The 18,290-nt window shown below is 39.0% G+C and overlaps 1 protein-coding gene across 1 annotated transcript in view; it reads right to left on the bottom strand.

Annotated features, from left to right (window-relative positions):
• Nucleotides 1-18,290, bottom strand: part of LOC128610658 (astrotactin-1-like) — a 175,726-nt gene that overhangs the window by 65,973 nt on the left and 91,463 nt on the right. Inside the window, exon 10 of the mRNA XM_053630075.1 lies at nucleotides 3,364-3,491. Coding sequence (XP_053486050.1) covers nucleotides 3,364-3,491 — 128 coding nt within the window. The remainder of the gene's footprint in view (nucleotides 1-3,363; nucleotides 3,492-18,290) is intronic.

Here is an 18,290-nt window from a genome sequence, read left to right as displayed (position 1 = left end):
CTTTTTAAAGGTCAAATACTACAGATCAAATGCTCTTTGCTGGAATCATTATAAATGTGAGTCCTGTCCCATTCACTCTCTCTTCAATGGTCACATTCAGTAGTCTGCTAGCAAATTCTTTAGAAGTGCCAAAAAGTCCTTAGTCAGCCATTCGTTGTCCAATTTTACCAGCCATGCTCTTCCTTTTGCAATGATCAGTGATATATCTTCACTTAGGGCTCATCAACCTGACATTTTAGCACATGCGGCCATCTTGTAATGCAGCAGCGCTCTTTCCCATAGGTCATACACAGGACGGCAAAGATAGAGTCAATTTTGTTGCTTCCTCATCAGCAGACCACAATTAAACACTGTTCACACTGAGACTTTATTCCCAGTCCAAGGTCATGAGCAGCAATCAATGAGTTCAGCATGCTTGAAGATATATCTCCCCCCACACACACACACACTTTTCAGATCTCAGCAGGAATATGTTTGGCATCTGTAGGCTTCCTACTGTACATGCTTTCCAATTAAATCAAGATGTATTTGCCTTTCAAAGAGTCTCTCTCTCTCTCTCTCTCTCTCTCTCTCTCTCTCTTTCCCTCCTCCCCACTGGAATAATTGATGGAACTCTCAGGTCTATGATGAATCACTTCCAAGCCAAATATGAATAGAAAGATAAATGTGTTGCTCTTCGAGGGTTGTGAGTATAAACTCAGGGAGTTGCTAACACAGTGACAAATACACTGACCATGACATGGAACTGGCCAAACCAGTAAGAGTGGAAGGGGAAGGGTGGAAGCTCAAACCTGCACCATATCACCAACTCATATCCCATTAGTTCAGCTAGTGGCAAATTTTTGGCGAGCAGTTTGTTGGCATTCCAGTACACCATAGTGGCAGATTAAGGTCAGGGGAAAAATATGGGAAGTTATGAGTAAATTAATAAAAAGTATTTTAGGTTTTAATGTGTAATTTAACTAGTCTCTTCTCATGTCATCTGTTCTGTTTAATAGAAAACCAGTGCTACAATGTTTTGGGGTTTTTTTCAGGAAGAACTGAAATAATATTAGTCAAACCAGCTTGATGCATTTAAATGACGATGACTTCTTGTTAATATTATTATTATTATTACCCAATAACACAAAACCTTGCAAAAACGTGTTTTTACTAAGAAAAGCACATTGCACCATGTGACCGAGACTATGCTCTTAACTTCCTCTAGATGTAAATTAATGGCTAATGTCGTACACATGATTAATGTAGAACATTTAATAGATAATGTGTAAGGAACACTGTTCAGGAAGCCTCAGGTATAGGAGCTATGGGGCTCTGAGGGCTTATGAGCACGACCACCTGGCTCTACCTCTGCAGGCCTCAGTGGGTCACACTTTCATGGATAAATAATCTCCACTCCTTCAACATCATGGCTAAGGACCTGAGGTACTTCAGCAAGATTCTTTCATCGTTTTAAATGTATCATCGAACTCGGTACCTCGGTATCCTCAGCTGCTACAACCATGAGTGTGACAGCAAAAAAAGTTGAACAAAATGCACTTGTTCACCATCAAACATTACACTATTATATTATGAAGGAAAGAAAATAAATCCTTTCTATTATCATATTTTATTATCAAAATGATTACATTCTCATCATTTTGAAATAAGGGCCGATCTTTGTAAACATGACATGAAATATGATTTTAGGTGCTTCACATATCTTCACATATCATACCTCAATATCTTATTTTTAACATTTTGTGAAACCAACAAAACTTTATATGAGGCAAAGCTCACAGAGCTCAAAATGTCAAAATGACAACTAAATGGCAAAAGAGTGCCTCCTAAGCATGGCATGGGCTAAATCTTTTCCCAATTAAAATTTCTTGTGTAAAGGCTCTTATGGTTTATGAAAAAATAAAAATTATAATCATTTAAATGGAGATTGATAATTAGGTCTATTTCCATCAATATTGTTTATAGACTGATCTAAAAAAAATTGAGTAGTTTTAAATAAATTACACAATTTCACTGCTATTAAATGACGTGGGTGAATGTGACATGCATTCTTAAATGAGCAGAACAGGTTAAAAGTGCTTTGCCCTTGAAATGATCAATGATAAAATGTGTGATAATTAAAAATGCACTGCAGACAACAGATAGCATCTGAAATTCACTGTTAGTCTCATTTCGTAATGCACTGTGAGGTACTACTAAAAACAATCACCAATAAAGCAAGCTGTGTATGATCCAGAAAATCCACTCAAGGCTTAAAATGGCAATAAAGGAGTTATAATTATAATACTGGTATCCTAGTATGCCCTTCCTGCAGTTAATTTGGCAGTTAATAACCTTAGGACCGGATTTTCATTGTTAGGCATTTTGTTATATTGATGTCAAAAAAAATAGATGCTGATGAAAGCCATGGAGTAGGGGAGTTATCTGGCAGGATGGGTGTATTTGGACCTATTTTTTCCCTCATTAGGAGTGTAAAATGTGAAAGTAAGGCTGCCGAGCACTTGTTCCAGACAGGAGTCAGATTAGCTGCCTAATGAAAGTCGACAGCTGTAGCCGCGTCCAGAAGCAAGCAGTCTTGTCGCTGCACCTTAAAAAAAATTAATATATATATATATATTTTTTTTTTAATGGGGAAAAAAATTTGCATAATGCTCTTGCCCATGTTCTTCTCCTTCATCATTTACTCACCTGATTTATCAGAAAGCATGAAGGAGAAGACCCTGACCTCCAAACAAACATGCAGGTGCACATACATACACACAGAGACCATGTGTGTGCGTGTTTGTGTTTTGCTTATTTCCGGTGGAAGGATTTGAAAATTTCTATGTAGATAATGATGAGTCATTACAAGGCAATGTACGAAAAAAAATGCACTGCGGAAATGCAGACTTCCTTTTCAGTGTGCTTCAATCAAATATGTTAAAAGGGAGAAGGGCTTGTTAGAACATCGGGGGGGGGGGGGTTTGTAAATCAACTGAGTTGTCTTGCGCAGTCTTATCTAAACTCACAAAATATAAATATAAAATGTATATTATCTGTACCAGTAGATATACTACTTAGATGTAGTGTTGACTGACACCTTAAAGGCCTTCCAACAACTGTGTGGCATTTCCGATTTATTTTGGTGTATAAACTGATGCAATAAGCATTTGGTTCAACTTACAGTAAGATCAATCGAGTATAGAAGAGACAATCATTTTAAATTTAGCTAACATTGTTTTACCGGATTATTGATAGCCTAATTGATGGTATACTGATGGGAAATTTTTTTATACAGATGCTATACCCTGGTTTATTCATCAGAATGTCAGTTGATTACATTACGATTTTGCTTAGTTCAATTATTTAGGCAGAGTGACTTACCAGTGAGATACTCGGGATCAGGAACTGGATCAGAGAGCTCCTCACGGCACTGTGCCTCATTTGGTACCGATGCCACCACCATGCCGTCTGGAAGCTGCTGTTCTATGCCACGGGCAAAGTTCTTCTGCCTGAAAGAGGAGGAAGAAAACCTCAGAAGTATCACTCTGTAAACATTCAGACTGACAGCTCTTTATATGAGTGGCTATCTGTCACCAGAAGATTACTGACACACCATTAGAGGAGGGGGGGGGGGGGAACAATATGTGAAAAATCATCATTTTCATCCCTTCAATAGCCTGTTCTTCCTGGCTTCTTCTGCAATCCCTACCCAACTTTATTTTATATTTTATTATACAACAATTATTTCTGGTCCACTACTTTGAATTGTCGTTCCAAGAATTCCAAAATTCTACTTCCTAGTTAGAAATGGTTACTACAGTAGTGTTAGCGGCATCATCAGCAGACATGGCAAACAATACTTCTCAGGAATATTACTTTTGACTTCAAATATATAAGCTCGTCAGATGAAGATGAAAAGGAAGAAGAGATGCCAGTTTTACCGGAAGCACGTTTAAAAGGAATATACAAATCAATGTGAGCTAGCCAGCTAGTCAACATGCTATAAAGTGAGTGTGGATTCTTTGGGATCTATTTCCACTAGAGCAAAAATAAACAGAGCATTTGGCCATACTGTGTCGGAAACATCACTTGCTCGAGTTCTTCTTTGTAGAACTGTTGTATAAAATCAATATGTCAATCATGTTTTTAGCTATACTATGCTATGCCACTCGTGCACACGCAGGCTCGTGCGTACGGCCAAATCACAGCCGTGCCAATATTTAGTATAAATAAACTCTTGCTCATGCGGTACTGCTTAAATGACTACCTACTAAATTAAAGATTCATTCATTTATTTTCAGTAATTGTTTTATCGTGGTCGGGATCATGATGGATCCTATCGCAAGGTGGAATACACCCTGGACAGAAAGCCATTCCATCACAGAGTACTGAGGAGGAACCTCACCCAGACACAGGGAGAACATATGAAACTCCACACAGACATTAAGCTGAGCTCAGGATCAAACCGGGAACCCTGGAGCTGTACTGCCCCCCACTGTGTCACCTTGCAGCCATGCTTTAAACATCATAAATCAACACAGCTCCCATGTGGACATATATAAAGTTTGCATGGTTGTCGATTCAGCAGTTAGGGGGAAAAACCTGTCAACATTTCAATATAACTACTCCCTACAAACACTGAAAAATATTTAATGCGTATTATAAGTATTATAAAAGCCAGCCATTTGCTTGATGGGTAGATACTACTTGAGTAACTTCATTACTACGTATTATTTTGGAGTACTTAAATATTTATTGATATTGAATACTTTTACTTAACTACGTTTTCAAGAAACAAACATTTGTTTGACTTCTTATATTTTAATTTAGACTTTGAAAGGACTCGTTATAAATCTCAAATGGTCTCTTCTTCTCTCATCCAGCCAATGACTATTCATCATTCAATCAAGTTCATGAATGTAGAAAAAACACAAGAATCATGCTACAGTAGGTAGTCAATCAGGATGTCTATTACTGTTGACATGTACCACGGCAGTAAATACAAACCAGTTACATGTGAAAGTCATCGAAAGGGACATTTTTCAAGATGAGTGGAAGTGTGACATGAAGATCAAGTAACGGTATAAATTAATAGTAATAAAAATATTTTGCCAAATAGAAAAAAATCAGCAGTGACTGCTTTGATGTTATTATTTTCAAAGCTTATTAGAACAATGTACTCGATCCAAAACGAAAAAAGTCATTTTTTTTTGTTCTGTTTTTGCTCGGACTCTGCTACTCTGTCAAACATGTTTACTTATGTTATTTAAAAGGTTCATTTCACTTACTCGTTTTTTTATTTTACTTCTTTGGTACATTCAACCTGTAGTAACGCTACTTCACGCCAAAGAATACAAACCACCTGAATCAAACTGTTACAGGGATGGCTCAGTACAAAGGTGGAAAGGGTACCAGGCTAGGCCCACTATTCAAATGGATAAAAGATGGACAGTAAAATATCCAAAATGCAGGTCTGGAGTGAAAAGAGGATCTTGTACTGGCTGAAAACAAATGTTTCAGAAAAAAATTCGACTAATGTTGCTGGCAGCGGAGCACAAACTGAGGAGTCCATGTTCCTCACTCGGACACATTAACCACCGGGCTATCCACATAGATAGTGAACTGCAAGCAGATGTTTTTTTTTTGTTTTGTTTTTTTTTTTACAGTGTAGCTATAAATGAAATAAACATAAATCAATAAAGAGGGGAATTTTAATTTTGTTTAATTTTAAGACCAGGTAATTCTTATGTACATTTTGTTAAAGATCCATTCAGTAATCAAATCAGGGGATGTGCCTCATGTTTGTTTTGTTTGGACATTTTGTGTACAAATAGACTGGGATATGAAATAATTGTTATATTGAAGTTAACAATTTGGGGAAGCATCGACAAATTAGGAAATTTTATTTAGCAGATGTTATTAAATTGGATTACAAAAAGTTCTTTAACTTCACATGCAAGTCTGTAGTGGGCCGTTTTATCTCTGTGAAGTTGGCACCTCATGAAATTAAATAATCACCAAAACTATGCCATTCATTTGTGCTACGTTTGTGCCGCAAAAATGAATGTTTGTGCTGGTTTGGTGTTTGAGCTATTAAACATGTGATGTCACTCTCCACCCCATGTCACTCAAATTGCTCCAAATCAGCAGCGTTCGTTTGTGCTCGGTTTGTGCCGCTAAAACAAACATTAACTATATCCCTTCCTTAGATAAAGCAAGAATGTTTTGGGGAGCAGTCACATCACTCTCCACCCCATTTCGTCTAAATCGCACAAAACTGGTCTCATTCATTTGGGCTTGATTTGTGCCAATTTGTGCCATTATAATGAACATAGTATCTCTGTGTCACAATTCTGTACATCTCTAGTTTGTGTCCTGATGTACTGGAATAGAAGGTGATTATGAACTCTTTCTGTTATCTAAAACAATCATTAAGCTCAGCCCCGGTCCTGGGAATCCAGGAATACTCATCGCCGTTCCACCTGTATGTGTCTGAGGATGGGAACACTGTGACGGGACTCCTGGCCCAGCAACACGGTGGTAGCTATTGCCCAGTAGCATATCTTTCCAACTCTCTAAAACCTGTAGTTCAACGTTGCCTCCCTGTTTAAGGGCTGTTGCTACGCCTGCTGTCAGGGCCACTAACGCTGAAAAATTGGTTCCTTCACACCCACTCACAGTGCACACATCTCACTAGGTCTTCTCTATCCTGAATAACATTCAGACACAACACATGACTACTCAGGCAGCAAAACTTGTTGATCTCACACGTGTTTGTCATCTCTTTAAGGGTTAGACTGTTGATATTTACACTGATTCACATGATACTTTTGGTGTCGTACATGATTTTGGTAAGATATGGCATGTTCGTTGTTTTCATGCCACTGATGGTAAACCACGCATGCCACGCTTGTTTCTGATCTTTTCGAAGCCTCACTTTTACCTGATAGGCTTGCTATTGTTAAGGTTAAAGATCATGACTCTTCTAATTCAGAACAGGCTCGTGGTAAGTCACTCGCTGATGAAGTAGCTAGGTGGGCCTTGAAAGACGGCTCGCCCAGCTCCTTTGTCCCGAATAATGTCTCCATTTTTCACATCTGCGCATTCTCTAACTCCTTGTGACATTGATGTTGGTTTTTTACAGACACAGGCGACCTCACGTTTTGGTCCTCGGAAGGTTATTCCCCATCGCCCACTGATGGTTTAATATGCTGATTGCCATTTCGCTCTTCCGTCTTCTGTCCTACGGTTCCTGTGCGACATTTTCATGGTGTTTCTCATGTCGCATGAAGAGGGGTGGGTGATCTCTGCAATAACATTGAGGTTTTGTATTCGAGACAAAAACTGTTAAATTACACCTCGATGCATGTTTAACATGCGCAAGAGTAAATGTACAAGGGAAAACTGCCAAACATGATGCATTACCACCACCTAGGGGTCCTTTTCAGGCACTACAAATTGACTTCACACATATGCTAGCTTTCAGAGATCTCAAATATCTTCTAGTTATCATTAAATTCTCTAAATGGGTAGAAGTCTTTCCACGCTCAAAGGAAAATGCAAACAGAGTCGTTAAAATTCTCGCAAAAGAAATAATCCCACTGTATGGTATCCCCCAAACTATTGATAGTGACAATGGGACACCTTATGTTTCCAAGGTAACACAGAAACTATACAAGTATCTAAACATTGATTGGAATTTTCATATTCCATATCATCCCCAGAGCTCAGGGATCATGGAAAGAAAATATCGCACCATTAAGGAATGCTTTACTAAGGGGCTCTTAGAGAACGCCTCAAGTAATTGGGTCGATTTATTACCTGCTGTCTTATGCAAACTTCACATGACTCCTAATCAGAAAACTAAATTGTCTCCTTTTGGGATCATTATGGGTAGACCTTTTCCCACTCCATGGACTAAGGGTAACCCAGGTGTTTGCTTTACAGGTAATCTCGATGTGATTGTCAGCGATTACACTCAAGTTCTCATTGAAAAATTTAACAGTAATATGGTGATGTATGTATGTATGGTATGGCTTTCTCTCCTCTGCCCTATTCACTCTTTCCTCCCAGGTGACATAGTTCTTGTCAAAAGTCTGAAACCCACCAAAGGTTGGGGAAGCATCCTTGGGTCATCCTACATGTGTGGTGGCAGTTACCCATACTGCTGTCCTCATGGATTCACAACCCCAGTGGATTCATGCCAACCGCATCAAGCGCTGTCCAGAGACAATACTACCTATCAAGTAGCCCTCAGGGGGCCTCATCGCATCTCACCTCAACATATCCTCAACAGATGAGAAAGGGGAACACTCACAATCAAGCAGCCCTTATGGGGCCTCTTCTCATCTCATTTAACATATACACATATAGCTCTGTTTTGTATTACACACAATAAACACAATTTTTTTCTTGTGTTCTGTAGTGTCCACAGAGATCATGCACAGGTCATTTTAAAGACCTAAGAGGGCAATGATAAGTTTCAGGCATGATCTCCGTGTTTTATTATAGAGGCAAAGCCCATGTGAGCATTTGTTGATTAGAATGAACTCAACCTGAACAATAAATGTCAAGACTGTATAATGGGCTTTTGAGTACTAAATTTGGTTCCGTTAATATGATTTATGTTTTATGACAGATAAGGCAATTGTGTGGACCTTGACAATTTGATCCAAGATGGTGGCGCAGTAGCACGCAGCCGCCACTTCTGGTCCTCTAATATGGTGCATGTTACATGTAGCATACACCAACTGGGAAACTTTCTTACACCAATTGGGAAACAGATGTACATTGGTAGCACTGGTGTACATGTCTATCATCACCAAATTCTGCTGAACATTAGAGAACAAAGCTCAGTAGGAATAAACAATGGACTACTAGATGAGCTACTTGACCTCGGGCTATTACGCAAACTAGGCCCTAGGACGGCTGTATCGCCTGATGCTGTTGGCTGGAAGAGAGAGCGCTTTAAATGGTGTGCGAGGCAGCGGAAGCGCAGAAAGTAAGCCAGCATAAAGGTTAACCCAAGCCGTCCAGCTCTACCATCCATTCTGCCCTCCAATGTTCACAACCTGTGGTTAATTAAATTGACACACCAGCTTTCGTGATTCGTGATTGCTTTTATTTATCCCCCCCGCCCCACTGTTGAACCATAGGCAGTCACTGAAAGAGCCACATAGGTTCCTGGCCCCTGGCATAGATGATGTAACTTCTTTCAAGACCACCACCACACGTGCAAAGCAGAAACCATGGATGACTGCTCAGGTGTGCTCGCTGTTGAAAACCCGAGAATCTGCCTTCAGGTCCAATGAAGGAAGGCAGCCCTCCGCACAGCAAGCGCCAATCTGTCCCGGGATATCAGAGAGACAAAGTGCAACTACACAGAAAGAATCCACAATCACTTCATAAACACCAAAGACACAAGGCATATGTGGAAAGGCATTCAGGCCATCACAGACTACAAAGCTACACCACCTCCTCTGTGATGATGATGCCTCCCTCCCAGATGCCCTGAGCGATTTCTATGCACGGTTCGAAGCACAGATCAACATGTCAGCGAGGAAGACCACCCCAACTCCCACTGACCAAGTACTTTGTCTGTCTGAAGTAGACGTCAGGAAAACTCTGTCCAGATTTAACCTGCGGAAAGCTGCAGGTCCTGACAACATACAGTTGCAATCAAAATTAATCAACCCCCATTGCAAATAAGTTTAATTGCCAAAATTTACAGACTTTCAGCTGCTTGCAATGAACAAATCAAACAAAAGCAGTTGAAATAGTTGAACACAATGAATGCTTCAAGTGGTTTCCCCAAATTCAACTGAAAATGCAACTTATAATGCTTTCTCCAGTTTCAAAATTATTCAACCCCTTCATGGCAAGCATGTTTAGGACTTAGTAGAGCACCCTTTAGCTGTTATGACCTGCTCCAAATGAGATGCATAGCTTCTGGCAGCGTTTCTGAGGGATCTTAACCCATTCAGCTATGGCCTCCAGTTCAGTAATATTCTTGGGTTTGCATAGAGCAGCCGCCTTCTTCAAATCCCACCAGATATTTTCAATTTCGATTGCTTTTATTTGATTTGTTCACTGCAAACAGCTGAAAGTCTGTAAATTTTGACAATAAACCTGATTTGCAATGGGGGTTGAATAATTTTGACTGCAACTGTAGCTGGCCGGGTGCTCACGGAATGTGCTGATCAGCTTCCAGATGTCCTCACAGACATCGTCAACATTTCCTTGAGCCAAGCAGTTGCCCCCATGTGCTTCAAGACGACCACCATCATCCCTGTGCTGAAGAAATCATCTGTGTCCTACCTGAATAACTACTGGCTTGTTGTACTCACACATATCATCATGAAGTGCTTAGAGGGGCTAGTCATCAAACACATAAAGAGCAGTCTTCCCACCACATTGGACCCATTTCAGTATGCATACCATCCCAACCGCTCAACAGATTACACCATGTCTGCTACCATCCATCTGTCTCTGACACATCTAGGAAAAAAGGATGTTTATAGAAATCAGTTCAGCATTCAACACAATCATCGCACAACAACTGATAAAGCTGAGCCTGCTGGGTTTAAACACCTCCCTCTGAAACTGGATCATGGACTTTCTGACTGGGAGACCCCAATCCATCAGAATCGGCAACACCACCTCCAGCACCACCACACTGAACACAGGTGCCCACCATGTTATTGTGCTCAGTCCACTGCTGTTTACCCTGCTGACTCATGACTGTGTTATAAAGTTCAATTCTAATCACATCATCAAGTTTGCTAATGACACTACATTTGGGCCTCATCAGGAACAACGATGAGTCAGCATACAATGAGGAGATGAACTAGTTCGCAGAATGGTGTAGAGACAACAATCTATCTCAGTGTTGATAAGACTAAAGAGATGATTGTCAATTTCAGGAGAACCCAAGTCAGAACTGCACATGAACGGAACACATCTTGGTGTGCACATGACTGAGGACCTCTCCTGGACTCTCAACACCACCTGCCTAGTCAAGAAGGCCCAGCAGTGCCTCCACTTCCTGCAGAAGCTTCTACAGAGGGACGATAGAAAGCATCCTGACCAGCTGTCTCACCGTGTGGTACAGGAACTGCACAGCCTCTGACTGCAAGAGCCTACAGCAAATTGTGAGGACAGCTGAAAGATCATCGGGGTCTCTCTACCCACCATCAACACCCCATTCAACAGCCGCTGCATGTACAGAGCCACCAGTATTGGGGATAACCCTTTTCACCTCTCTCATGGACTATTCACCCTCCTGCCATCTGGCAGAAGGTACAGGAGCATCCGTGTCACCACTAGCAGACTCTGCAACAGTTTCTTCCCTGAGGTGGTCAGATTACTCAACACCCTTCTGACTCCCAACGCTCACCTGGGCCAGTCAAACATCCAAGACAGCATGACTCATACCACTGCACATGCACTAAACCAGTAAGACTCAGTATTACTGCACACTGCACTTTACATAGCTGCATCAGTCACTTTATACTATGGCACTCGTTTTTGCTGCCAGTATTGCTGCTATACTTGTGCTGCTACATTACACAGTAGCTTACAGTTACAGTTCATGTTCGGTGTATCTATTGTCCTGTGTATCTATGGTCCTGTTCTGCGTATTTATTGTTTTGCATTCATCTCACACTGTATCGTATTGCACTTTATTTAGTCTTGCGTACTGTGTTGCACTATGGTTCTGAATAAACATCATTTAATTCCAACGTATGCAAGCTATATAGAGGAATGACAATAAAAATCCACTTGACTTGAGTGTCCTGGCTCTACTGTAATAAAATATTTCCGTATGCTGGAGAAGGATCTGTATAAGGTGAGATGACACGTTGGCTTCTCTAGAAGCTGTGAACTCCATCAAATTAGAATTTTTTTTGTGTGTGTTAACTGGCCAGGTTAGACCACCATCAATTCCACTAGCTAATATAACTTGATAGACAGAAAGTCAAATTCTAGCTAATACAATATTAATTTTGTCAGTTAAAAAACTATATTTTTACTCTTAATAGTTGAGTACTTTTAATTTGAGCAAAGTTTTTTACTTTCAGTTGAGTCGTTTCAACTGGACACTTTTAATTGAAACATTATCTATAATTTTCTTTATAATTTCTCAGTACTTGTCCACCCCTGCTCACCCCTAGAATATTAAAATGAATTTAAAATGGAAGTTTAAACATCTTGCAGCTTAAATAGAAATATAAACTAGACATTTCATCTTTATGCACAGTAATTTATCATTTCATCATTTATAATTCATAATTCCCCGACGTGATAAAAGTGATCATTAAACTACTGCTACTTTTATTTGGACACTAACACATAATTAATATATCTTTCCCACTCCAGCTCTCCATAACTATAATACAATATTAAAAATGTGTGAAAAAAGAAAAATCAAACAGTTTTCACCAAACAGATTAAACAGTACTTCATCTTGAAAACATTTGTTTTCTTTTAATTATTTTCAAATACATGTGATTTCATCCAAATTACTGAAAAAGCCCAATACATCAACCATCAACTGAGAGAAAATATAATGCCTGACAAATTTCCCAGCCTTTATGATGATGCTTTGATGGACAGAATTCTAAAAAAAAAAAGCTGACAATATCCAGAATATCTACTTATAAAATCCCTTCTATTTCTGCTGCACAACTGAATTTATAGCATTACACAACCTAATTCACTCTGCAAGGTCTACTGTCATATCTCATTAGGAATTGGACTCCGATAGGAGAATAGCATTATCCTAAAATACACAAAGCTCCATCTAACTGGGCTTAAACAAGAGCAGGAAGAAAGCTAGAGGCGTATAAGAAGCATTTGAAGTTAAATTGGAAACGAGAAGTGGTAAGCGCTGTGGAGCGGCTGTCATTTGTGCTTTAGTAAACAGGCATGATGGTGCACAGCTTTGTTGACACTTAGCTCTTGTTTCCAGGCTCAATAATGACATTGGCAAAGTAAACTATTCCTCCTCTGGTGCTGCAAAAAACTCATTATCCAAAGATGGAAATATCTGTAAATCTATGAAGCAGTTGGTGTGAGATTGTTTTATAGCTAAACTGCATGGCTCAAGTTTCTTTAAAGAACATTACTTATCAAACAGTTTGCTTCACTGTAAACATAATACTTTTTTTTTTTTTTTTTTTTTTTTAAGTTTTCAACAGACTCTTCTGGTGAAATCTGGATTGGGTGAGTCCCTGTCTTACAATCTAATGTACAATGTATCACTACGTGATCAAAATGAAACAATTCTGCATTTCTTCAATAATTAACATTTTATGTCATTTCTCATGGTACCACAGAAAAAGGCTCACACAGATATCCGTGTCATCTTCCTCTACAATGTCTCCATTCAAACTTATATTACTGCATATCAAGTGCTCCAGCTCTAGGCAATGAACAGTATGTATGTGTGTGCCATACATTCATAAACTTCAATCATATTCCCACTCTCTCTTCAGTGGATTTGAAGGAAGAGCACCACCATGATGTACTTCTGTGCGTTGGGGGAGTCTTTCTGTGCATGAAGAAAATGTGGAAAAGTTGTCAAAGTAAAATGTTCAGACAGAGAAGAAAATATTAATAGTGCTGCACTACTGATAGTCAAAAAATATATATATAAATAAAATATTTATCTTATTTCAATCAGTGACTTGCTCAATTATGATCAACGACATTCATATTAATGCTAATGTCCACAAGCTGTCTTGCTAACTGAAGCACTCAGATGCTAAAGTACATTTTTCTTGTCGTGTCTGCATGAATCATTTTCAACATATGGAATTGACTCCAAATATTTGGAATTGACTCTTAGTTTTCAATGCATGGAATCAGGGAATCGACCCATTTAAGGTTCAACTCCCAGCACCTTCAATGTAAACCGAAAACAACTTGATGCTTGCACACAATATATATATATATATATTATATATATATATATACATACACACACACACACACACACACACACACACACACACACACACACTCTAACTGGCCACTTTATTAGTTTAGGAATCATGTGACATTAGAACAATGCTTAAAATCATGCAGGTCCAGAGCGCTAGTTAATTTTCACATCAAACATCAGTAAAATGTTAGGGGGTTACAGTCTCAATGACTTGTCATGTTTGTTGGTATAAGATGGGCTGGATGAAGTATTTCATAAACGGCTGATCTCCCAGGACTTTTACACACAACACTCACTGGAAGTTACACAGAATAGTGCAAAAAAATAAAAAAAAATAAAAAACCATCACTGAGGTGTAGTTCGCAATTATTGTTTTGATGTGAACATTAACTAAAGCTTTTGACCTGTATCTGCATAATTTTATGCTCTGTGCTGCTGCCAAATGACTGGATGACTGTACAGGTGTTCCTAATAAAGTGGACGGTAAGTGTACATAGTATACACTAAGAGAAACTTTGTATCAATTGTATCAACATTCTATCAATGCCACTGGCTCAAAAAATAGCTTAATTACTTAGAACAAATTGAATCAGACAGCTTCACTACTAGTGGTGTGAAGTGACGTGTTGCATGACATACTGTTCTTCATAACATAGACTGCGCTGAATTTTGTCTTTTATAAAACATACATTCTCCAGTGTTTCATTGTTGCCACTTAGATGGAAACATCTTTTAATTTTTTCATTAAAATCCTTTGTACCTGTTATACAATAACTCACTTAAATGTAGAGATATAATTCCAACCATATATTCTGTAATATCATGACTGTGTCATGGAGCAGACTCTGAGAAAACCGTAATAATGGCGTACATGCAAATGGAATGTTGTCAAATGGGGAAAAAAGCACACGTAAGAACGATGCAAGTCAATCAATGAAATGAAAAAAAAAAACACACAACTATTTTACAGCCTGTGACTAAGAAATCAAATCAATGGCATTACCACACGGAGAACATTTAATAGTAGAACAGAAGGAAAGGTATTTTATTTTTCTTAAACCTTTTATGGTGCACCCAGAAGAACAGCTGAGCTTCAGGAATGCACATTAAAGATTATTAATAGCTTTATTTAATAATGACTTTCTCCTCAAAGAGAACCGGAAAAACATTTTTTGATTCAAAAACAATAATTTTCGACACTGCAGGGAAATGCTGAGCTTTGCACTGAATTGTGACCCTCCAGGACCGCACTCTGAGTAACGGCTAGAGAACAACAATGAACGACAGTGTGAAGCAACAGTGAGAAATCTCAATTTGAAGAACAAAAGCTGCAATAACAAATGGTACATTCTGTTTGGATGCAAAGACAAGCCATTCAGAATTCAGCAAAAGTACATTTAAAAGTTAAACTTCTAATTGCTGATGTTTATGAAATCACCGACGTGTGAGACAAGAGCAAATTTAACACAAAGCAGGGCCCCCCCATTTCTGAATGAAAATGAGCATCTGTAATAACCACACTGATTAGAATATCATTTATTCATCTTCAGTCAGTAATTTATCCTGGTAAAGGTTGTGGTGGATCCAGAGGATATCCCAGGAACACTGAATGTGAAACAGGAATACACAATGAACGGGCAATCTGCCCTCTTCAGCATACGTGAGATCACAGAAGTCAACCAAAACTAGAGAGAAAAATTGCCTGATCTTTTTCCAATCACTCTAGCCCCAGATTGCTCTACTTGGCTGACAGGAATGGAATGAAAACCGTTATGGTTTCCTTCCATAAACCCATAAACCCTGCCATAAATCCTCTTTTCCAATAATATGTTGGATGGTTTATCAGCATGTCAATTCAGAACAGATGCATATTTCCTGGGGCTATTTCTACTGGTCATTTAATAAAAGGTCAAATAATGGTATAATCCATCCAGGCTGGAATCCTTCCTTCCATTCTTCGTGAATGTGTAGCCTGTAAAAATTATGACATGACGAATTCAGTCTGGATTAAATCCCACAGGTATTCTGGTAACAAATACATTACCCCCACCTCCCCATGTAAAAGCAGTCCTTCCAAAAAATGCTATCGAGAGAGTGTGAAAGATTTTCCGCTACATACTGATGACGCACTGTCTGTTGCTGTGCATGAACCCAACATAGAAAATAATGTACTCTATGTATTTTTGCTTTTAGTCTTTTCTTAGGTTGCTCTGCGTTCTGTGTGTATGATGTGTATTACTTCGTTTTCTCACGTAAACGTGTTCCATACTGGTGTAAATGTAGAGACAAAATTGCAACCAGCATACTGGAACAGTCTTGCTGTTTTCCCTATATTGCCTGAGCTTAACCCATATTTCGCCATTAATAAAATGGCTCTCATAACGACACTGCACCTGGCGTGTATGTGATAGATTAATTTTCTGCGGAGAGAGTAACTGGGAGACGTTGATCGTAATCATGATCCACCTCTCTGTTAATGAGAACAAAGACCAGTAAAATATTCATTAAAAGTGGCTCGGTCCATGCTGTGCATGAGAGAGGTGGAGAGCCAGAGGAGCGCTGAAGTAATTAGGAATGGCTGTGTTTATAGCCTGCAATGTTTTTAGGTAGATGGTCTCAGGACAGCTGGATAGAAAAAGGGAAAAAAGTAAAAAAAAAAATAAAAATAAGATTTAACAGCAACAGAACTGAACTGAAGAGAAACAAGGCAACACACTGGGGAAAAGTCTGCATGGGTTTGGAAAAATGAACATAAAACGATGACTGCAAAATGTCCTCTCCTTGGCATGCGAGGCATTTGGAAAAACATTTGTTAGTTCTGTTTATCTTGCTAATGCCAGCCTCCTCCACATTCACAGCGATGAGAGACAAACTGTGTGGCGTAATCCAAGTAAAAAATATCACAATAGAATGTGAGAGAGGGGAAAAAAGCGGGAAAAGAGAGATGGAAAGCAGTAATTTATGGATGGAAATATATTCTGCAGCGTGACAAGCATCTACAGGAGAAAAGTCATTTCGTGCATGTAGGCAATCCGCATTTCAAGCAACGTGCCATCGTGTGTGTGTGTCTAAGCGTGTGTACATGTGACAATACTTAATTTCCTCCAACAAAAGTGCAGTAGGCGTTCTGGACACTAGCCCAATATACCAGCACTCTGCTATCATTTCCCTCCATTTACTGATCCATCTAGGCACTCAAAACCAGAGCTACTCAAAATTTAACATCTCATATCAGTTGCAATTTGCAAGTTTACATGTTTATTGAGTGAAACAGACTGTTTCAAAAGACTGGACATGATCCTACAACTGTCTGAAATATAAACCAGGCATAACACATTAATAATGAAACATACAGGCAGTTCCAGTATGTCCTGCTATCCTTTCTCCAGTATGAAACACCAAATCTTAGGTGATAGACAGTCACTATACAGTATTCATGAATTGCTGATTTCTTAAGAGAAAGATTCACTAGATTCAATCTTCTGGAAAGATCATTTGAATCGACTTACATGGTAGTTCACTCCTTGCCTTAATATAAGTGTTCAGTCTATAATCTGAACATTACTATAGATACAACACACATCAAACACGCAAGAAATCCCAGAGTTGTCAGCCTTGAGCTGAATTCATTTATATGTTCTTCCTGGTCAAAGCTGCCAATTTGAGATGTTTACAAAAAGTTGAATGAGGCAAAAAAAAAAAAAAATAAAAAAATGCTTTTCCTCTTTTTAAATTTTTTGCCAAACGACTGCCATGTAAACAAGTCTATGTTAAATACCCTGCATCCTATATTTACACTCTGATGTGTGTACACACTAGAGATTGCACAGACTAGTCAACAAATACATTCACTAGTAATTGCTGTGGGCATGTCTACTAGTTGGGGTGCTGGGGGGGGGGGGGGGGGCTGGGGGGAAAGGGAGGCATGTGGTCATTATCCAGTCCCAATAAGTGCCGCATGCCAGGTCAAAGAGACTGAATATGAAGAATTACTACGTCCTTAAATAGTGTAACGTGCTACACAGATTTATTATTTTGCACATTTTATTGCATTTATTTACTTATTAATTAAATCAGTGCAATAAACCTTAAGTGTAGCATTAAAAAAGCATTAAAGCTGGAAATGTAATTTGTAGTATTGCATGCAGGGCTTAATTTTCTTCCCTACTGGACTAGAGCAAAGGGAATAAGTAAGTACAATGTTCTCTTTTCAACTTAAAGTAACCGTCATGTCACGGCAAACTAGACTACAAGTCCCAAACGACACACCTTCCCCAGAACTAATCACACAGACCTGCTCCTGATCATATTCACAATCACATTGCAAAGTAAACGATCAGTTGCGCTAGTCTCTGGCGTTTCC

Source organism: Ictalurus furcatus, chromosome 7, assembly GCF_023375685.1.
Source record: "Ictalurus furcatus strain D&B chromosome 7, Billie_1.0, whole genome shotgun sequence".
Taxonomy (NCBI): domain Eukaryota; kingdom Metazoa; phylum Chordata; class Actinopteri; order Siluriformes; family Ictaluridae; genus Ictalurus; species Ictalurus furcatus.
Note: the sequence above shows the minus strand (reverse complement) of the source record. Positions and strands in the feature narration are given on the sequence as shown.